Here is a 22,799-nt window from a genome sequence, read left to right as displayed (position 1 = left end):
GGGGTGCAGGTTTCTTTTTTGGGTTTTATTTTCTCTCCTTCATCTATTGAGATGGATCCGGTTAAGGTTCAGGCCATTCATGATTGGATTCAACCCATGTCCGTAAAGAGCCTTCAGAAATTTTTGGGTTTTGCGAATTTTTATCGCCGTTTCATTGCTAACTTTTCCAGCGTGGTTAAACCCTTGACCGATTTGACGAAAAAAGGCGCTGATGTGGCGAATTGGTCCTCTGCGGCTGTTTCTGCCTTTCAGGAGCTTAAACGTCGATTTACTTCTGCTCCGGTGTTGCGCCAACCGGATGTTTCCCTTCCGTTTCAGGTTGAGATTGACGCTTCTGAGATTGGCGCAGGGGCCGTTTTGTCCCAGAGGGATCATGTTGGTTCCTTGATGAAACCGTGTGCATTCTTTTCCCGTAAATTTTCGCCTGCTGAACGCAATTATGATGTCGGCAATCGGGAGTTGTTGGCTATGAAGTGGGCATTTGAGGAGTGGCGACATTGGCTGGAGGGAGCTAAGCACCGTATTGTGGTCTTGACCGATCATAAGAATTTGATTTACCTCGAGTCTGCCAAGCGGCTGAATCCTAGACAGGCTCGATGGTCCTTGTTTTTTTCCCGTTTTGATTTTGTGGTCTCGTATCTTCCGGGTTCTAAGAATATTAAGGCTGATGCCCTTTCTAGGAGTTTTTTGCCTGATTCTCCTGAGGTCCTTGAACCGGTCGGCATTCTGAAAGAAGGGGTGGTCCTTTCTGCTATTTCCCCTGATTTACGACGGGTTCTTCAGGAATTTCAGGCTGACAGAGCTGATCGTTGTCCAGTGGGGAAACTGTTTGTTCCTGACAGATGGACTAGTAGAGTGATTTCTGAAGTTCACTGTTCTGTGTTGGCTGGTCATCCTGGTATTTTTGGTACCAGAGACTTGGTTGGTAGGTCCTTTTGGTGGCCTTCTTTATCATGTGATGTACGTTCTTTTGTGCAGTCCTGTGGGACTTGTGCGCGGGCCAAGCCTTGTTGTTCCCGTGCTAGTGGGTTGCTTTTGCCATTGCCGGTCCCTGAGAGGCCCTGGACGCATATTTCTATGGATTTTATTTCTGATCTTCCGGTTTCCCAGAGGATGTCGGTTATCTGGGTTGTTTGTGACCGGTTTTCTAAGATGGTTCATTTGGTGCCTTTGCCTAAATTGCCTTCCTCTTCAGAGTTGGTTCCGTTGTTTTTTCAGCATGTGGTTCGTTTGCATGGTATTCCGGAGAATATTGTGTCTGACAGAGGTTCCCAGTTTGTTTCTAGGTTTTGGCGGGCCTTTTCTGCTAGGCTGGGCATTGATTTATCTTTTTCCTCTGCATGTCATCCTCAGACAAATGGCCAAACCGAGCGAACTAATCAGACCTTGGAGACTTATTTGAGATGCTTTGTGTCTGCTGATCAGGATGATTGGGTGGCCTTTTTGCCATTGGCCGAGTTTGCCCTTAATAATCGGGCTAGTTCGGCTACTTTGGTTTCGCCTTTTTTTGTAATTTTGGTTTTCATCCTCGTTTTTCTTCCGGGCAGGTTGAGCCTTCTGACTGTCCTGGTGTGGATTCGGTGGTTGACAGGTTACAGCAGATTTGGGCTCATGTGGTGGACAATTTGGTGTTGTCTCAGGAGGAGGCTCAATGCTTTGCTAACCGTCATCGGTGTGTTGGTTCCCGGCTTCAGGTTGGGGATCTGGTCTGGTTGTCTTCCCGTCATGTTCCTATGAAGGTTTCTTCTCCTAAGTTTAAGCCTCGGTTTATTGGTCCTTATAGGATTTCTGGGATTATTAATCCGGTGTCTTTTCGATTGGCGCTTCCTGCCTCTTTTGCTATCCATAATGTCTTCCATAGATCTTTATTGCGGAAATATGTGGTACCCGTTGTTCCCTCTGTTGATCCTCCAGCCCCTGAGTTGGTTGATGGGGAGTTGGAGTATGTGGTTGAGAAGATTTTGGATTCTCGTTTTTTGAGGTGGAGGCTTCAGTATCTTGTCAAATGGAAGGGTTATGGCCAGGAGGATGATTCTTGGGTTTTTCCCTCTAATTTCCATGCTGCCGATTTGGTTCATGCTTTTCATCTGGCTCGTCCTGACCGGCTGGGGGCTCTGGTGAGGGTTTGGTGACCCCTCCTCAAGGGGGGGGGTACTGTTGTGAATTCTGCTTTTGGGCTTCCTCCGGTGGTTGTAGGTGGTAATGCAGTTGTCCCTGAGTTGCAGTCCTGGTCAGGTGTATCTGATGATTGCAGTTCTGACTGGGGTATTTAGGCGTGCAGGATTCATTAGTCCTTGCCAGTTGTCCATGGTTGTTGGGAGGTTTTGGTCCTGGTTTGGTGCCTTCTGCCAAATCAGCAAAGATAAGTGTCTGGTTTTGTTTCTGTGGCACACATGCTGTGTGCTTAATAATTCTGTGCTATTCAGTGTTTTTTTTGTCCAGCTTAGATTGTGTCAGTATTTTCTCAGTCTTGTTGGATTCCCTGGAGTGGCAGATATACATTCCATGTCTTTAGTTAGATTGCGGAACTTTTTGTATTATCTGCTGTGGATATTTTTGGAAGGGTTTTAATACTGACCGCTTAGTATTCTGTCCTATCTTTCCCTATTTAGCTAGAGTGGCCTCTTTTGCTGAATCCTGTTTTCTGCCTGCGTGTGTCTTTCCTCTCCTACTCACAGTCAATATTCGTGGGGGCCTGCCTATCCTTTGGGGTTCTGCTCTGAGGCAAGGTAGTATTCCTATTTCCATCTATAGGGGTATTTAGTCCTCCGGCTGTGTCGAGGTGTCTAGGGTTTGTTAGGCACACCCCACGGCTACTTCTAGTTGCGGTGTTAGTTCAGGTTTTGCGGTCAGTACAGTTTCCACCTACTCCAGAGAAAGTTCATGTGGCTCCAAAGTCACCGGATCATAACAGAGATGTCCATGAGGCACCTGCGAGTACAGGAACCAAAAAAAAAACAAAAAACAGTCAATAACATACAAACATCAGCCCTACAGAGCCCCCACCGCCCCAACACTTCTATGCCCGTCCGTGGGAAGCTATGAGGAACGGTCATCTAGGTAGCAAACCACAGGGGTTACAGAGCCGGGCTGAACTACTTTTGCCGGCTATACTGTACGAATCTGCGGAAGACAAAATTGAATTTTATTTTCTACTTTTGAAATAAGACAGCATTTAAAGGTAGGGAAGGACTGTTTGGACTATACTTATCTGAACAGGAAGTGGCAACTGTTATTATCTGATGGATTAAACATGAAAAACGGGAATTATTATTATTGGAAACCGTGCTGTATCATAAACATACAAGACACAGGGCATGCTACAAGCAGGGAAGCTAGGGGGTACTTACATGCTCGTCAGGAGACTCGGGCAGGATCTCTTCTGCAGATGGCGCACAAAGGCTTGTCACGGTCTTGGACGGGCGAGGGATTTCCTGGTCCCGAGTGAACGCCAGCATGTCAGAGTACCACAACTTGGGCACATACACGTCGTCGGTTCCGGCCCCAGACTTCATGGACTTTTCCACCTTGTTCAGTTCTTTTTTGTAGACTGTGCGGAGAGCCTGGATCTTCTTCCGCACAATGTTTTCATCCACCGTCTCAGTGGGATGATGCTGCTTGTAGAGGGCCACCAGTTTCTCGTACGCAGCTTTCGTCTTGTAGCGGTTACTGTAATCCGCAGACTTGATCTTCCACAAGCAGGGCAGGGAGCGGTACATGTCGATGAGCTCCCGAACAAACTCCTGGTCATTGGCAGACATCTGAAAGAAAGAAATAGTAAAATTACAGCAAGCAAGAAAGCGAACGCTCAAAATGGCTGCCAGCCAGCGCAAAAGCGTATTTGTTTACCTTTCCATAAAGCGAACGCTCAAATAGGCTGCCAGCCAGCGCAAAAGCGTATTTGTTTACCTTTCCATAAAGCGAACGCTCAAATAGGCTGCCAGCCAGCGCAAAAACGTATTTGTTTACCTTTCCATAAAGTGAAAGCTCAAAATGGCTGCCAGCCAGCGCAAAAACGTATTTGTTTACCTTTCCATAAAGCGAAAGCTCAAAATGGCTGCCAGCCACCCCAAAAGCGTTTTTGTTTACCTTTCCATAAAGCGAACGCTCAAAATGGCTGTCAGCCAGCGCAAAAACGTATTTGTTTACCTTTCCATAAAGCGAAAGCTCAAAATGTCTGCCAGCCACCGCAAAAGCGTATTTACCTTTCCATAAAGCGAACGCTCAAAATGGCTGCCAGCCAGCGCAAAAGAGTATTTACCTTTCCATAAAGCGAACGCTCAAAATGGCTGCCAGCCAGCGCAAAAGAGTATTTGTTTACCTGTCCATAAAGCGAACGCTCAAAATGGCAGCCAGCCAGCGCAAAAACGTATGTTTACCTTTCCATAAAACGAAAGCTCAAAATGGCTGCCAGCCAGCGCAAAAGCGTATGTTTACAAATATTTACAAACTTGCAAGCTCAAACAGATCTCTGCAGAGATGTAGTATACAGTACATCACTCTACAACACACATAAATTAGCATTGCTGCATGGCAGATGAAACAAACAGCACAAAGATATTACTAACCGTTGATAAGCTGAAAGAGATAGAGGACGATGCAGAGTTCCTGACAGGACGCTCCCGTGAGGCTCGTAGGTGGGGGAGGGACGTTCCGGACAGGACGCACAAGTGATCTCAAAGGAAAGACTGAGTAGAGTCGTGGTTTATATTCCGGAACGCAGCTACAGATGATCCCGCTGTGGCCTATCAGCGTTCACAGGGAGACGGCGTCACAGCCACTAATTTCCGCCCAGCTAACAACCATTGTTCCTGCTGCAAGTTCCCTCTCAGGTCGTCGCGGCTGAGGGCGTCTCCTTTTGTAATGTAAAACGCCTACCTGGCTAGAAGGAGACGCTGCGACACCCCCTATGCTCGTTGCTGGCGTAGTTGCTTTTGATGACAAACATGACGATACACGCCAACCTGGCGACAAAATAAAGTTCTGGACTTCTAGCTCCAACCAGCGATGGCACAGCGGGATCCAGATCGCTGCTGCGTGTCAAACACAACGAGATCGCTATCCAGGACGCTGCAACGTCACGGATTGTTGTCGTTCTCTTTGCAAAGTTGCTGAGTGTGACGGTACCTTAATATCCATCAGGAAATCCACCAAGTGCAGTGACTCCCATCCCTCCCTGCATTTCCCCTGGCTCACTTTCCACATTCGATCCCGTCACAGAAGAAGTCTCCAAGCTCCTCTCTTCTTCTCGTCCGACTACATGCACAACCGACCCCATTTCCTCACATCTTCTCCAGTCTCTCTCTGCAGTCGTCACAACTCACCTAACTACAATCTTTAATCTCTCCCTCTCCTCTGGCATTTCCCCATTCTCCTTCACTATTGTTACTCCATTACCAAAGAAACCCGCCCTCGACCCATCCTGCACAAATAACTACAGACCAGTCTCCAATCTCCCCTTCATCACTAAACTCTTGGAGCGCCTGATCTACTCCCGCTTTACCAGTTACATCTCCACTCATTCCCTCCTAGACCCTTCACAGTCAGTCTCCCGCCCCTTACATTTCGACAGAACGTGACCAACGACTTTCTGACAGCAAACTGTTACGGTGATCACTCTGCTCATTCTTCTCGACCTTTCTGCAGCTTTTAACACTGTTGACCACCCTCTCCTACTCTCTAGGCTCCAGTCACTAGGCATTAAAGACACTGCTCTCTCCTGGTTCTCTTCCTATCTCTGACCACTCCTTCAGTGTTCTGTTCATTGGCTCCACATTTATCTCCTCTTCCTCTCACTGTTGGGGTACCTCAGGGTTCAGTCCTTAGCCCCCTTCTCTTCTCCCTCTACATGGCCCCAATTGGACAGACCATCAGCAGATTTGGCTTTCAGCACCATCTTTATGCTGATGACAACTATACACGTCATCCCGACCTTGTACTACAGAACGCCAGTGACTGTCTGCCCACAGTCTCCAACATCATGTTTGCCCTTTATCTGAAATTCAAGTTTACAAAAACGAACTACTTCCACTCCCGCTGTCTACTAACCTCCCTAAATCTGACATCTCCCCCTCAGTGGGTGGCACCATAATAACACCCCGACAGCAGACGCGCTGTCTGGGTGATATGTTTGACACTAATCTCTCCTTCACCTCCCATATACAATCTCCCTTACACCTAAAGAACATCTCTAGAATCCATCCCTTTCTCACCATGGAAACAACAAAAACCCTCACTGTCACGCTGATCCACTCACACCTGGACTACTGTAACGCTCTATTAACCCCTTCATGACCCAGCCTATTTTGACCTTAATGACCTGGCCGTTTTTTGCAATTCTGACCAGTGTCCCTTTATGAGGTAATAACTCAGGAACACTTCAACAGATCCTAGCAGTTCTGAGATTGTTTGTTCGTGACATATTGGGCTTCATGTTAGTGGTAAATTTAGGTCGATAATTTTTGCATTTATTTGTGAAAAAAATGGAAATTTAGCGAAAAATTTGAAAATTTCACAATTTTCAAATTTTGAAATTTTATTCTGTTAAATGAGAGAGTTATGTGACACAAAATAGTCAATAAATAACATTACCCAGATGTCTACTTTACATCAGCACAATTTTGGAAACAAAATTTTTTTTTGCTAGGAAGTTATAAGGGTTAAAATTTGACCAGCGATTTCTCATTTTTACAACGAAATTTACAAAACCATTTTTTTTTTTTTTTTTTAGGGACCACCTCACATTTGAAGTCAGTTTGAAGGGTCTATATGGCTGAAAATACCCAAAAGTGACACCATTCTAAAAACTGCACCCCTCAAGGTGCTCAAAACCACATTCAAAAAGTTTATCAACCCTTCAGGTGCTTCACAGCAGCAGAAGCAACATGGAAGGAAAAAATGAACATTTAACTTTTTAGTCACAAAAATGATCTTTTAGCAACAATTTTTTTATTTTCCCAAGGGTAAAAGGAGACACTGGACCACAAAAGTTATTGTACAATATGTCCTGAGTACGCCGATACCCCATATGGGGGGGGGGGGGGGGGGGGAACAACTGTTTCCCTCAAGGAACTTATCTAGATGCATAGTGAGCACTTTGAACCCCCAGGTGCTTCACAAATTGATCCTTAAAAATGAAAGTACTTTTTTTTTTTTTTTTCACAAAAAATTTCTTTTAGCCTCAATTTGTTCATTTCCACATGGGCAACATGATAAAATGGATCCTAAAATTTATTGGGCAATTTCTCCTGAGTACACCGATACCTCACATGTGGGGGTAAACCACTGTTTGGGCAAACGGCAGGGCTTGGAAGGGAAGGAGCGCCATTTGACTTTTAGAATGAAAAATTAGCTCCAATCGTTAGCGGACACCATGTCGTGTTTGGAAAGCCTGTGTGCCTAAACATTGGAGCTCCCCCACATGTGACCTCATTTTGGAAACTAGACCTCCCATGGAACTAATCTAGATGTGCGGTGACCACTTAAACCCCCAAGTGCTTCACAGAAGTTTATAACGCAGAGCCGTGAAAAAAAAATAAATCATTTTTCTTTCCTCAAAAATTATGTTTCAGCAAGCAATTTTTTATTTTCACAAGGGTAACAGGAGAAATTAGACCCCAATAGTTGCCCAGTTTGTCCTGAGTATGCTGGTACCCCACATGTGGGGGTAAACCACTGTTTGGGCACACGTCGGGGCTCAGAAGGGAAGTAGTGACATTTTGAAATGCAAACTTTGATGGAATGGTCTGTGGGCGTCACGTTGCGTTTGCAGAGCCCCTGATCTGCCTAAACAGTAGAAACCCCCCACAAGTGACCCCATTTTGGAAACTAGACCCCCCAAGGAACTTATCCAGATGTGTGGTGAGCACTTTGAACCCCCAAGTGCTTCACAGAAGTTTATAACGCAGAGCCATGAAAATAAAAAATCATTTTTCTTTCCTCAAAAATTATGTTTTAGCAAGCAATTTTTTATTTTCGCAAAGGTAACAGGAGAAATTGGACCCCAATAGTTGTTGCCCAGTTTGTCCTGAGTATGCTGGTACCCCATATGTGGGGGTAAACCACTGTTTGGGCTCACGTCAGGGCTCGGAAGGGAGGGAGCACCATTTGACTTTTTGAACGCAAGATGGCTGGAATCAGTGGTGGCACCATGTTGCGTTTGGAGACCCCTGATGTGCCTTAACAGTGGAAACCCCTCAATTCTAACTCCAACACTAACCCCAGCACACCCCTAACCCTAATCCCAACTCTAGCCATAACCCTAATCACAACCCTAATCACAACCCTAACCACACCCCTAACCCTAATCCCAACCCTAACCCCAACCCCAACCAGCCCCTAACCACAAGCCTAATCTTAACCCCATTTCCAACCCTAGCCCTAATTCCAACCCTAAGGCTATGTGCCCACGTTGCGGATTCGTGTGAGATTTTTCCGCACCATTTTTGAAAAATCCGCAGGTAAAATGCACTGCGTTTTACCTGCAGATTTACCGCGGATTTCCAGCGATTTTTGTGCGGATTTCACCGGCGGATTCCTGTTGAGGAACAGGTGTAAAACGCTGCGGAATCCGCACAAAATTGACATGCTGCGGAAAATACAATGCATTTCCGCGCGGTATTTTCCGCACCATGGGCACAGCAGATTTGGTTTTCCATAGGTTTACATTGTACTGTAAACGATGGAAAACTGCTACGAATCCGCAGCAGCCAATACGCCGCGGATCCGCAGCCAAATCCGCACCGTGTGCACATAGCCTTAGGGCCCACGCTGCGGATTTCATTGCGGAATTTTCCGCAGCGGAATTGATAAATCCGCAGTGCAAAACCGCTGCGGCTTTTACTGCGGATTTATCGCGGGTTCTAGTGCGGTTTCACACCTGCAGTTTTCTATTGGAGCAGGTGTAAACCAGCAGCGGAATCCGCACAAAGACTTGACATGCTGCAGAATATAAACTGCTGCGTTTCTTTCCGCAGCATGTGCACCACTTTCGTTTCCCATAGGTTTACATTGTACTCAGAGTGATCAAAATGTACCTGGAACGAATCTGCCAGCCGACAGCCGACTTTTGGAAGATGGCGGCGCCCATGGAGTAGACGGACGGACACCGGGAGGCTTGGTAAGTATGAGGGGGGGGGGGGGGAACGGAGCACAGGGAGGGGAACGGTGGCGGTGGGGCAGATCAGGGTTTCCAGCCATGGCCGATGACATTGCAGCATCGGCCATGGCTGGATTGTAATATTTCACCATTTTCATAGGCGAAATATTACAAATCACTGATTGGCTGTTGAAAGTGAAACAGCCAATCAGAGCGATCGTAGCCACGAGGGGGTGAAGCCACCCCCCCTGGGCTGAAGTACCACTCCCCGTCCCTGCAGATCGGGTGAAATTGGAGTTAACCCTTTCACCCGATCTGCAGGGACGTGATCCCTCCATGACGACACATAGGCGTCACAGGTCGGATTGGCACCGACTTTCATGACGCCTACGTGGCGTCCATCCTTAATGCAACAGCCAGGGTCATCTACCTGGTTAATAGTTACTCGGACACGTCCGCTCTTCGCTAGTCGTTACACTGGCTGCCCATTCATTATAGGATCCAATTCAAAGTAGTTGTTCTCACCCACAAAGCTCTCCAGTGCGACACCCCCTTACATCTCCTCCCTTATCTCGGTCTAACCGGCCGCTGCGCTCTGCACTAATCCATACCTCCCACTCCAAGACTTCTCCCACCCTGCACCAATGCTCTACCCCAAGAAATTAGGACTATCCACAATTTTGCATAGTTTTAGGTGCTCCCTCAAAAAGCATTTTAGAGTGGCATATCACGTTCACTATTCTAAGTCATTTTATGTGTAAGTGTGCATCTGTAATCCATTCACCAGCTCCATCTATTCCTCAAGATGGCTGGACCATCATTGTATAAACATCATTGGAAATACACACCTGTACTTTGTACCCCACCTCATTGTAGATTATAAGCTCTGATGAGCAGGGTCATCTTATTTTGCTTTAATGATTGTATTGTTAACTTTTTGTTACTTATGACTTGTGTTTTCAAACTGTTAAACTATAAAACGCTGCGGAATATGTTGGCGCTATATAAAGATTATTATTATGTCCCACAGTACATCCCCCCCCCCCCACACACAGTATGATGTCCCCACAGTACACCCCCCCACACACAGTACAATGTCCCCAAAGTAAAGTACTTCCCCCCCCCCCCCCCCACACACACACACGATGTCCCCACTGTACACAGGCCCACTAAAGACAGAACAAGGGTTCCCCCGGCACTACAATAAGGTAACCCAAGCATGTATACAGTACCCATTTATGCTACAACTAGTGAATAGCGAGTTTAGTTGTGTGCTAATCATAAGCACGCCGAAGATACTGCATGTTCAAGTCACCGAGGCTGCATGACAGGTGCAACACCATGCAGGGGGTTGCATAACAAACAGGTAATCCCTGTATGTGTTACAGCTGTCTAACAGCCACGAGACACGCAGCCGCGGGGACTCAACATCGCATTTGATAATATTAAAGACACTCAATTAGAACACGAGCATGCTTGTATAACGCCTTACTCGGGCATGCACGCTAATCACCAGCTAGGACCAAATTTTGCAACTGGCCTCTATTGTGCCGCTGAAATAGGCAACTCTTACACAATTATACAGCCATTAACTTGCCCTGTCAAGCTTTAGCTGCACTGCCAATGCAATCTAGCCATACCCTTCGTGCAATTCCCACATAAGCAAAGAACGCAGACTAGCAGCCATATCCCATGGACTACATGAATCAGATATAGCCAATATAAAATGCCATGTTGTCATCTAAACTGGGAAACAGGACGCTAATGGTGCAGAGCTAATGGGACAGATTCCAGTGAATGCACAGCGCACGTGGATTTCACTCACAGCTAGATCTGTATGTTACAGGCAAATATTTAAGGGTGACTCAACATATTCACACTTCTGAATGGTCATACTATTGGGAAATTTTTATCAGTAGGAACAAGGATGCCAAAATTCTCCTCCACACCCCCCATATTGGTTGTCAGCTCCCGGCTTTTTGTACGGTCAGTATAGGCAATCGCTGGTTCATGTTTTTTTTTTACAATAAAGAATTACATCTAATTAACCCTTTCATGACATGGAGATTTTTTTCATATTGAAGGCTTTTGTCACAGGATATTAAAAACGGTTAAAGGAATATTCCCATCTCAGACATTTCTTGACAATCCACTGAGCAATATGCCCTCAGAGCTCAAAATTTCTGCCCCTTCATTTACCATTTAGCGGGGGGCTTCAGCATCCAGACCCCTCAGATTAAAACTTAAGAAAAGTCAGCCATTCTATTTTTTTTTTCCCCACCTATAAATACATGCACTTGGAATATAACCCGAAAATGACAATTTGACTCCTGGAAAGACCGATATAAACGACTCGAGGACCGAATTACAGAATATTGTTTTATTAACAGTCCCAGAGAAGGATTTATTTTTTCTTCTCCATGTCCTGTTCTGCAGCTTCCTTGGCTTTCTTGGCACGGATGCCAAAGAGCCGGGCGTTGGCGCGAGCCATACGCAGACTGGCAAAGGCTTTGAAGTTCTTCTCTTCCTCTGTGATGACTCTTGGTTTTTCTTTCTTGTAGGTCTAAAAAGAAAACACATTGTGAAACCCCCAAACTGTGCAATGGAGCAATAAAATGAGGCAACTCGGTGATTTGCAAAGATAAAAGACTGCAGAGGAACCTAGGATCAATCAGCACGCTACATACATTTTTGATTAATAAAAGGAATTTAATTTACTAGACTACTTAGGACTTAAAGGAACGCCAATCATATACATTTTTGCCATTAATATCAGAATTGCACCAGATATTTGTTTCTTGAAGAAGCCATGATGTACCACTGATGGTCTACACTGACTTGGCAAATAAAAGCAGCCAACAGAAGTTTTCATGCTGGTGTCCTCACAATCATAGTTTTGGTTCCAACACTCCCGAAGAAAAAAAATGAGAAAAACAGGAACCCCTCCAGCCTTTTATACCCGCAAAGGTCCCAATACTACAATCTGCAATGTCTCAAGTCTAATGACAGCACATAGGAAAACATCACACCTGTCCATATAATTCACAGCATGTATGAGAACACCAAGCTGGCCTTATAGGACGCGACTGACCCCATCTATATAGCAGTATGGGCGCATTGTACCCTGGCACCTCCTTGGTTAACCAACCTACAAACCACCTAGGCAGCCGCCAAATTCTCAGGCAATTGCGGTGTCAGAACATCTATAGTCACCATGACGGAGTCTGCATCATTTTCCTCTACAGAGAATCGACCACCAAATTTTACAATTCAAAGGTCTACTGTATGGACAAAAGTATTGGGACCAATCTTAAGCAGCGAATTTAATTTTTCCTTTTCTGTCCTATTGCCACCTCCCCCCCCCCCCCCGATGTATAACCTACAGCCCCCCGCCATGACGTCTGCCTTTACTAACATGTGAGACTGGGCGGTGGTGCAGAGCTCACTGATACCCGTGAGGACCTGTAATCGGAGCCACCGGGGTAACAAGTCCGCCCATGACATTTCTTCCTCATCACCTGGGAGTGATATTAGTGAGAAGTGGCAGGAACCGCAGCAACTCAGCCACGAGGTGGAGACCCCATAACGTTACAGAGCGAGGAGCCGAGTGCGGAGGATGAGGGCAAATAAGTCACAAACGCTTTACTGACTCCATAACTGCAGAGTCCAGACCTCCTCTGGTATAACATCAGCACAAACACTGCGCCCCCACCAGGAGCTTCATGGCCGAGCAGCTGCATGCAGCTTTACATTACCAAGCACAATGCAAAGTATCGGATGGAGTGGTGTAAAGCTGCCACCACTGACACTGGAGGAAACATGTTCTGTGCAGTGACGGATCGCACTTCTATCTGCGTCTGATGGAGGAGTCTGGGATTGATGATTCCAGGAGGATGTTACCCCCTGACTGCATTGTGCCCGCTGTACAGATGGCGGAGGAGGATAATGCTATGGGTATATTAGGGTCAGCCTCGGCCCTTACTTTCAGTGTTGGGGAATCAGTTCTTCAGCACAAGACATTGAGGACAATTGTAGCTTCCAGGCTTGTGGGAGCAGTTTGGGGAAAGCCCTTTTCTGTTCCCCATGACTGTGCCCAGTGGACAAGGTCTATACACACATGGTTTGTGGAGGAACATGAGAGCCTGGATCTCAACCCCATCCAACAACTATAACAGATTGTGAGAACCCCCCCCAAACATCAGGGTCTGACATCACAAATCCTCTTCTGGATGAAGGAGTAAAAATTCCTACAGACCCCTGCAAAATGTTATCTCTCATTGAACTGGGACTTAATACCTCATGGAGATGCTTCTTTTAATAATCTGTGAAACGAACATCTGCGTTCATGGACCATCATTCATACTCTACTATGAATAATTTATCCATTAAGAATTTGTTATATATCCTTGTTATTTAATGTTTTGGTCACGCACTCTTAGAGATACGGGGACCCTATGTTATGATGTAATACCCATGACAAAATATAGTCTATTATTTGCCCTCACGTGGTGTTGTATATGTGATTCTGTGTCTTTACATTTTCTATAACATGGGGTATATTGTCATTTATAATTATGGTTAGGACATTTGTTATCTGTTTTATATATGTACTTGGTATATCTATACACTTGCATACTGTACACTCCTTCCTTTATATAATTTGATACTGACATTATGAATTCCCCTCCTTTTAGGCTGACCCGCATTAATAGGGTCCTGGTATTAAGGATCCCCTATGCACGTGTCACTTATCTTTTCCTTCATTCTCACTTTGCGCATTTACACTTCTCACTTTAATAAACTTTATATATAAAGTTTCCTTATATGGCCCTTGCATCATATCCTTAGATTTACCATATTAAATGAAGGCCCATATGGAATAGTCATGCTGTTGCCGACAGCTCGATTGTGACGTGTGGATCTCTGACGTCACGGAGGATTTCCCCCAGATCCGCTGCTGAGGCAGCATCATTGAGGACGCTGGCACTCACCACGCATGCGCCGCTTCACAACCCAAACCTGACACTTTTTTTTTTTCGGCATCCATCGTTACCCCTGGACGTAATCTTCCCCTCTAAATAAATTCGCCTTTACACACAGGGAATCACAGCTCCCCCAATGAAGCCAGCACGAAACGCGCGTCGGGGCTGCTGCTATCTGCACATTCACATACAGGTTACGATGGGTCAGATACTTCTTCCTTGTTTATTTACGTTATGTTTCCCTAAGATAGTTCTCCTCCAAAGATGTCATTACGTCTACTTATGTCTGCACATCATGTTGTTGCTGCCGCTATCTTTCTGTAAACATCATGGTACATGTATAAATTGATTACCATGTTACTCCTATCAATCATTTGGTGGTATTTTCCCTGATGATCTATATGTTACTTACAAGATATCATCACTTTTGTGAACCCCTAAGGACACCATTGATTTATTTGAATCCCCATGCCTGTCATTATGCTTGTGGATGTGTAACTGACACCATGTGCCTTTGCCTCAAACCTTCTATTTTATGTATTAGCTTCTTGTCACGTTGTGTGATAAAATAAACTTGTGTACTTTTTACTATACTCTGGCTTGATACTCTGAGTCTCTTATAGGATACACCATGACACAGTCTGCATCATTTTCCTCTACAGAAAATTGACCAAATTTTACAATTCAAAGATCTACTTTACGGACAAAAGTAATAGGACAAATCTTAAGCAGCGAATTTATTTTTTCCTATTCTGTCCTATTGCCACCCCCTTCCTCCCCAGTGTATAACCTACAGCCCCCCACCATGCTGTCTGCTTTTACCAACATGAAAGACTGGGTGATGGTGCAGAGCTCACCGATACCAACGTGGTCCTGTAATAGGAGCCACTGGGGTAAAAAGTCTGTTCATGACATTTCTTCCTCAATCTACCCCAGCACCTGTGAGTGATATTATTGAGAAGTGGAAGGAACTGCAGCAACTCAGGTACGAGGTGTAGACCCTGTAATGTTAAAGAGCCGGACGCCGAGTACTGAGAAGGCAGAAAAGTCACCAACCCTCTGCTGGCCTCATAACTGCAGAGTCCAGACCTCCTCTGATATAACATGAGCAAAACACCACGCCAACCACTGGGAGCTTCAAGTCTGAGCTGTTGCATGCAGCCTTACACCACCAATCACAATGCATAGTATCAGATGGAGAGGTATAAAGCGGCCACCACTGGACTCAACATGTTCTGTGCAGTGACAGATCACACTGAATATCTGTGTCTGATGGAGTCTGGGTTTGGTGATTCCAGGAGAATGTTGCCCCCTGACTGCATTGTGCCCGCTGTACAGATGGTGGAGGATAATGCTATGGGTCTGTCATCAGGGTCAGCCTCGGCCAATTAGTTCCAGTGTTGGGGAAAGCCCCTCACTGTTCCCCACGACTGTGTCCAGTACACAGGGTCCACACACACAGTTGGTGTAAGAACTGGACCTCAACCCATCCAACACCTATAACAGATTGTGAGCCCGACCTCCGCCCCAAACATCAGGGTCTGACATCACAAATCTATCTGGATGAAGGGGCAAAAATTCCCACAGACCCCTCCAAAATCTTATAGAAAAGAAAAACGCTAGTATAGCTACAAATTGACCAACTCCACATTAATACCTATGGATGTAAAATGGAAGTTCCTGCAGTTATTCACAGATGAGACTGGTGTACTTACTACAAAATATATGTGTCAAAATGGCTGTAAAATCATTTTTAAAAGTGGGAAATAATTAAATTATTACACAGCCAAGTCATCAAGAATGAAAAATTGTAAGAACTTACAGAGCGGATCGGCATGATCGTGCCCTTAAACTGGGTGGCCATCTTCAATTCTTCAGCCTGGAATAAGAAATAAAACGTTGGTATAAGATTTAAGAGGGTTTTATGCATCCTCTGACCATAGATATAAATGCACATGGGAGGATAGAGGGAGGAGAATAAAGAACTGAAGCAATCTGCAGGTGATCAGTCTTGGAAAAAGCGACGTCCATGAGCTCCATAATGCAGCAGATAATATGGCAGTACTTACAGAGCTGTCTCCCTTCTTGGGAGCGGAGGGTTTGCGTGGGAAGATGATCAGTTTGGAGCGGTACTCTTTTAGCCTCTGCACATTGGCCTGCAGGGCTTCTGTAGACTTGTTGCGACGACGATGATCCACAGAGATCCCAATAGTGCGGGCGATCTTCTTATTGATACCAGCAGCCTGCATGAAAGCAGTTTGTTAAAATACAACGTACACTAAAGCCATTAAAACGGACGACCGAACCTAAAAGCCATCAGAACAAAGGGTTCAAGGGAATCATCACAGAAATGCAGAGATTCCGGAGATTTGTCATCATGCGGCTGAGTTCAGATTACACGTCAGAGTTGTGATATAATGGCTCCGCTATATCTGTACACACAATACACAAGATTTGCAGTCATATAAAGATGAATAAAAAAAGTCCAGTAGTTCATTATTAGGCCACTGTTTTTTTTTTTTTTCTGAAAAGTTAGGCATAACAATGCACCACTATTCTAGTCAGTTTTGATTAATTTCTCGCATAGTGCTTGATTGCAAAATCTTTAGTAGCACAGAGTGATTGAAGTTTACCGACAGCCATATTTGCCAGCTCACCTTGAGTTCCTCCAGACTGAAGCCTCTTCCAAGTCGCACCTTTGTGTGGTATCTGACGGTAGGACATCTTACCACTGGCCTGACTGGTCCTGAAACGGGCCTTGGAGCTATCAGGCGGGCTTTGGCCTGACGTGTCTTGCGCCTATTTGGGTTAAGGGAGTGCACGTTAGGATCTACCAACAAAGGTGGCGTACTACTTGCAAAGCCACACAGGTCATGGTTTTCTGCATTAACTTCCACTTACAGGGGTTGTCCAGTGAAGATACGTGATCATTTAACCTATGGGATAGGTGGACTCCAATCGATGGAACCCATTTCTCCCCCATAAGCGTGCACGCTTGACCACTGCTCTATAGGACTGCCAATTACTGGAGGATGAATGGAGCGGAGGTAAAGGATGAGGGTTCTGTCTATCAGTGTGGGTCATAGACATCAGACCCCCACATGTATACAAGATACCACTTATCCAATACTGGACAGTTATAATGCCAGGAAGTGATCTAGCTGCTCTAGGTCACCTATACACTGACAAAAAGCGATCATTCCATCAAACGTCGCGGTCTACAGTCATCAGGCTGAAAGGGGTTCAAATATGGATTCATCACAGAAGCTGCAGAGATTCCGGAGAACGTGTCATCATCTGACCGTAGACCTGGACACACACACCCCAGCAGATCTTCCTACAGGATGGCCATTAGCTTACCTGCGGATCTTTCTGGCTGGCTGGTTAAACCAGGTGGCCACTCGCCGCTGCCAATCCTTGTGGAAATGTGGCTTCAAGATCATGCCATTCCTGCTGGGGGCCATGGCGACTTAATCCCTACAAAACAAAAACGGTTTAAGAGGTTTTTATTAGAGTCTGTGCTTTATCTGTACGGACGTCACGTGCAGTTATAGAAACAGCCAGGTGAGGGATCCTGCGGCAATCTTATGTATAGACATGTGCACAGACCCAATAGATTACTGCCAGGCACACAGCCCTTTGATATTTAAGTTTTCATGACAGGTCAGAAACAATTGATGTTCAGGGGCAGAGATGGGAACGGTTTGGGGAAAACCACACATATCGGAATAGCTGGCTGAATAGAAAGTCTGATGCCCACCTACCCGGGTGCTGGGGAGAAATCTTACCACCCAAACCCCCAACGATCAAAACTTTAAAGTGTGACCCGCTCCCTAAGTTTTCATTCTTATTGTGCTGGGCTCATGGCCGGACACCACATAAGACCAATCTAAGCGTCAGGTTGACTTCGAATGAATAAATAAAATGGTAACCCCCCCCCCCCCCCCAAAAAAAAGTACAATCCTGGAAGCCAATTAGTCATTAAAGGGTTAGTCCCTCAAAAATAAAGCTATCTCCTAGCCACAGGGCCAGATTATAACTTCCTGATCATGGGGGTCCGACCACTGGAACCCCCACAGATCCAAGGAAGCAGCTTCTGGAAGCCCACCTTGAATGAAGCAGGATCACTGGTGGTCCCAGCAGTCAGACCCCATGTTTTCCATTATCCTATGCACTGGAGATGGCTATTGTCATAGGATAGAGGAAACATGCGGATTGCTGGGGTCTGACTGCCGGGACCCCCAGTAATTCTGAGATTTCCAGGAACCCTACTCCTGGCATTGATGAGGGTCCCAGAGGTCGCCCCCGTGCGATCAGCACATTATCCACCAGTCTATTGCTGGGAGAATAACCCTTTAATAGCCAACTCCCAGGTAACCCTGGAAGAAGAGGAGCTTACATGGCCGGCGCCGCTCGGCCCCAGGACTTAACTGGTTAATAAGCAACAGTATAGCAGGAACGGGCAGCAGCAGCACTGCGAGTCCCAGGGTGCAGCCACGAATATCTTCCCCCTGCACAGACACAGGAGAGCGCAGAGCCCTGTACACACATACATCCCCCGTACACCCCGCTCACCAGGCCTCAATCCCCCAAAACAACACTAAACTCCCCCCAAACCAACGAGCCGGAGCAGAGGATCAAATCCCACCCGGCCAGGGCGTCCGGCGCGACACAGAAACCGAGGATGGCAACGGATAGTAAACCATAGCAGCGGCGGCGGCGGAGCGAACAAACATACCTCTATGGGGAGAAAATGGCCGAAAGGAAGAAAGCTCCCGGTGCAGTATGGGATATCACGCGCTGGAGCCAATCACAAGTAAGGAATGCCGACGGCCAATCAGAAGACGCGTAAAGGAACGTTCCCTTCCGCCAGTAACTACAGCGTGTTGCGTGCCCGCACTAAAGATGGAGGAGCCGGACGAGTGAACGCAAACAAAACTTTATTGAAACGTTACAGTTCATTATGTTCATGAATCAATAAAGTTTGAATACAGAAAATGGCAATAAAATTATTATTGTAGATATGTGTTTTCAGGTTCGTCCGGTTTGAGTGAACTTTGGTTCCGGTATCAGAACACTACCGAACCCCATAAAAGTCAATGGGGACCCGAACTTTGATGCTATAACTCTCTCCATGGACGTCCGTGTTTGGAGTTCAACACCAGACACTAAAGTGTCCGCTTTGAACGCCGAACTTTACAATTCAGATTCACTCGCCTCTAGCTATTTTGTTACACCTGTTCAGACTGGGCTTCATCGGAGACCACCATCTACATGTACACTGCAATACTGTGCAACGGCAGTATACAGAACGAGTGATCAGCAGCCGCAGGGTTACGTCCTCTAAGAGGACAACCCCTCCCCCCCCAAAAAAAAAAAAGTTTTAAAAGTATGACAAAAAAATTCTAAAAAGTCAAATGACTATTTCAACAGTTAAAATTAAAGAAATGCTATAAACGGAGGAAAAAAACAACTCAATTTTCCACTGTTGCACTTATTTGAAAGAAAAAAAAAAAATCAATGAGAACAAAACATTAAAGGGAACCTGTCACCCCGTTTTTTCCGTATGAGATAAAAATACTGTTAAATAGGGCCTGAGCTGTGCCTTACAACAGTGTAGTTTGTGGACCCCGATTCCCCACCTATGCTGCCAAAATACGTTACCAAAGTAGCCGTTTTCACCTGTCAATCAGGCTGGTCTGGTCAAAAGGGCGTGGTGTCTTCCCCCAGATCTTGCTTAGTTTTCCGTTGGTGGCGTAGTGGTTTGCGCATGCCCAAGGTCCCGAATCCACTGCACAGGGGAGTGAAAAGAGCGCGATGTGTGCTATTTCCCTGTTGATCGGTGGGGGCGGCCATCTTCCTTTGGCCGCGCGTGCGCAAAAGCGGCGCTCTGCTGGCCGCGGGATGCCGCGCGTGCTCAGATGGAGATCGCGGCGGCCATTTTCCTGAAGCAGAATTCGCATCTCGGCTTCAGGAAAATGGCCGCCGCGATCTCCATCTGCGCACGCGCGGCATCCCGCGGCCATTTTCCTGGCCGCCCCCACTGATCACCACCAATGAAATAGCACACATCGCGCTTTTCACTCCCCTGTGCAGTGGATTCGGGACCTTGGACATGCGCACACCACTACGCCACCAACGGAAAACTAAGCAAGATCTGGGGGAAGACACCACGCCCTTTTGACCAGACCAGCCTGATTGACAGGCGAAAACGACTACTTTGGTAACGTATTTTGGCAGCATAGGTGGGGAATCGGGGTCCACAAAATACACTATTGTAACGCACAGCTCAGGCCCTATTTAACAGTATTTTTATCTCATACGGAAAAAACGGGGTGACAGGTGCCCTTTAAAAAAAAAAAAAAAAAAAAAAAAAAAAAAAAATCAGTACTACCAGAATCTGGCCACAAAAGAAAACGAGCTCTCACATAGCAAAATTGCCCCCCCAAATTAAACAGGTAAAGTCTCAGAAAATGGTGATCATAAAATAAACATTTGGTTCCCCTGTTTTTATTTTTTGTTTTTCAACCTTTAGGGCTTGCTCACACTTGGGATGTAATCTGACAAGTGCAATCCAATAATAAAAAAATTCGGATAGCACTCGGCCCACTGTTATACTATGGGGCAGCTTATATCTGCATTCATTTGCTCATGTCAGCATGCTGTGATTGCATCCGAGAGTCGGATCGCACAACAAGTCTATGGGTACGGGTAAAACATCGCACTGCACTCGGATATCACCCGAGCGCAGTTCCATTTCCGTCGACAATGGAGGAGATGGAGAAATTAATTTCTCCGTCTCCTCCACTCCAGTGCACCGATCCTGTCATGCGAAAGGATTGGAGCACTGACAATCGGATCACGCTCGCAGCAGCCATACGATAGTGTGACTCCGGCCTTAGCATTAGATCATGCAGTAATCACAGTGACCTAAAGATTCAGGTAATTTTCACCACACAATAGTGTAAAAAAACAACAAAAAACATAAATTAATGGCAAAATTGCATTTTTTTTTCACCATTATAATCCACTTGGATTTTTTCCCTGCTTTTCAGTATGTTGTATAATTAAAATGAATGGTTGTCATTTAAGAACTACAACTTGTCCTTCAAAAAAAAAAACAAGTCGTCATACGGCTGTAAATGAAAAAAAAATAAAATTACAGCTTTTAAAGAAGTGAAGGATAAAAACAAAAATGTAAAAAAATGTTAATTTAAAAAAAATAAAATAATAATAATAATAATCATCCAATCCTTAAAGGGTTGAAGGAGTTGTCTGCTGTAAATGACCTGCTTACCCAGGTCCAGCGAAATCAGCTCCTTGTGAGCGGACAACCTCTCAATTGACTGGTCACAAAATCAACTGTTTTCTCCATAAATTAAATACAATAAATACATTTAATTTGTTTTTTTATTCACAAAAATTACAACTTTAATCTGTTATATTAAATAAAAAATGCAAAACTCCAAGTGAGGTTTTTACCCCTGCATAGGTGCAATGGTATGTACATATATTGCATTCATCTCAATGGGATGGTTTCTTCTGCAGGTGCAAGGATTTTTGGAAGCCTCTTTCACACTAACGTCTGCAGCAAATCTGCCACGTGGGAACGCCCAGAAGTGGCCACCCATTGGGGTATCAGGGTCTGAGTACAGATCGGCCACCGGGCTCCTGATGCAAATGTCACGGTCTCATATATGCCCAAGAGGCTGTCAAGTTTGAGTCAGGAGACCAGTGGCCGGTCCGTGCCGCACGGATGCCTGAATTTGGATTGTAGCAGTCATTTTTTTTAGGCCGGTGTCATATTAGGTTCCTCTTCTTCTTCCTCATCTTTCCGAGGCGGTGGTCTCTGAGATTCATCTTCTCCGGTGTCTTGTTTATCCCTCTCAGCTTCAACCCAGCTCTGCGGGGCAATCATTTTTTTTGGTCCATGTGGAGGAGGACCGATTAGTGTTTCAATGTCATTATAATTTATCACTTCCTTTTCCAATAGAGCATTGGCCAGCTACGGTGACAGACAAAAGGTGTGAACATGCGAGAAACGGGACAGAAAAATAACACAAACGTACACCTGTTCCTGAAATTAGGCTAGAGTATTGGGTGCCATAGAACCTAAAGGAAACTTGGTACTAGACTTTAACACATGGTGGGTGGGAGTCTAATGTACTTTATTTTTTTTTTAACTTTTCCAGTTTCCAAACCCACACCACTTACCGGCGGTATATACCAACACCACTTATCGGTGGTATATACCGACACAACTTACCGGTTGTATATACCGACACCACTTACCAGCGGTATATACAGACACCATTTACGCTGGTATCAGGGGCGGATTATCAGAAGGTCAATATGGGCGGTAGCCCAGGGCCCAGTGGTGTGGGGGGGCCCTGGGCTACCGCACAGATTGACCCTCTGATAATCCGCCCGAGTGTGACTGAATGCCCGCCGGCATTTATGTGCCCCCGGACCCGGTGGGCAGAGAGAGGAGGCCCGCATCGGGCCCCTTCTCATCTGCTCACCGGGCCCCTTCCGGCGCTGCGGCGGTTTCCTATTGACGTGCGGGCACGCGCCCGCACGTCAATAGTTAACAACAGCCGCCAGCCAACTGGAGGCTGGCAGCTGAAGTCGGCCGCAGAGCACACGTCGCCGGCGTCTGACGTCATTGTCAGTCGCCGGCGAGTGTGCGCTGCTGGAGGTAGCTCGCCGCCTGGAGCGCT

The 22,799-nt window shown here is 45.9% G+C and overlaps 3 protein-coding genes and 2 non-coding genes across 5 annotated transcripts in view; all 5 read right to left on the bottom strand.

The window, feature by feature from the left end:
• Nucleotides 1–3,041: 3,041 nt before the first annotated feature.
• Nucleotides 3,042–3,757, bottom strand: LOC143809753 (uncharacterized). Its single transcript, XM_077292772.1, has 2 exons — nucleotides 3,351–3,757; nucleotides 3,042–3,239 (listed from the first exon to the last, which is right to left on the bottom strand). Exons 1-2 carry the CDS (start codon nucleotides 3,717–3,719, stop codon nucleotides 3,153–3,155), a joined length of 456 nt encoding a protein of 151 aa, XP_077148887.1. The 5' UTR covers nucleotides 3,720–3,757; the 3' UTR covers nucleotides 3,042–3,152.
• A 7,705-nt stretch (nucleotides 3,758–11,462) lies between these two features.
• On the bottom strand, nucleotides 11,463–18,959 carry RPL13 (ribosomal protein L13). Its single transcript, XM_077288445.1, has 6 exons — nucleotides 18,818–18,959; nucleotides 17,440–17,556; nucleotides 16,737–16,878; nucleotides 16,149–16,322; nucleotides 15,902–15,958; nucleotides 11,463–11,660 (listed from the first exon to the last, which is right to left on the bottom strand). Exons 2-6 carry the CDS (start codon nucleotides 17,541–17,543, stop codon nucleotides 11,502–11,504), a joined length of 636 nt encoding a protein of 211 aa, XP_077144560.1. The 5' UTR covers nucleotides 17,544–17,556; nucleotides 18,818–18,959; the 3' UTR covers nucleotides 11,463–11,501.
• LOC143810823 (small nucleolar RNA MBII-202) lies at nucleotides 16,375–16,457 on the bottom strand. The gene has a single exon (XR_013223204.1). It is a non-coding gene; the product is annotated as a small nucleolar RNA MBII-202 (small nucleolar RNA).
• On the bottom strand, nucleotides 17,288–17,374 carry LOC143810824 (small nucleolar RNA MBII-202). The gene has a single exon (XR_013223205.1). It is a non-coding gene; the product is annotated as a small nucleolar RNA MBII-202 (small nucleolar RNA).
• Nucleotides 18,960–21,471: 2,512 nt separating the features above from the next.
• SPG7 (SPG7 matrix AAA peptidase subunit, paraplegin) overlaps nucleotides 21,472–22,799 on the bottom strand; it is a 42,649-nt gene continuing 41,321 nt past the window's right edge. The window contains exon 17 of the mRNA XM_077288444.1: nucleotides 21,472–22,084. Coding sequence (XP_077144559.1) covers nucleotides 21,869–22,084 — 216 coding nt within the window. The 3' untranslated portion in view covers nucleotides 21,472–21,868. The remainder of the gene's footprint in view (nucleotides 22,085–22,799) is intronic.

This window comes from Ranitomeya variabilis, chromosome 2 (genome assembly GCF_051348905.1).
Source record: "Ranitomeya variabilis isolate aRanVar5 chromosome 2, aRanVar5.hap1, whole genome shotgun sequence".
Classification (NCBI taxonomy): Eukaryota; Metazoa; Chordata; class Amphibia; order Anura; family Dendrobatidae; genus Ranitomeya; species Ranitomeya variabilis.
Note: the sequence above shows the minus strand (reverse complement) of the source record. Positions and strands in the feature narration are given on the sequence as shown.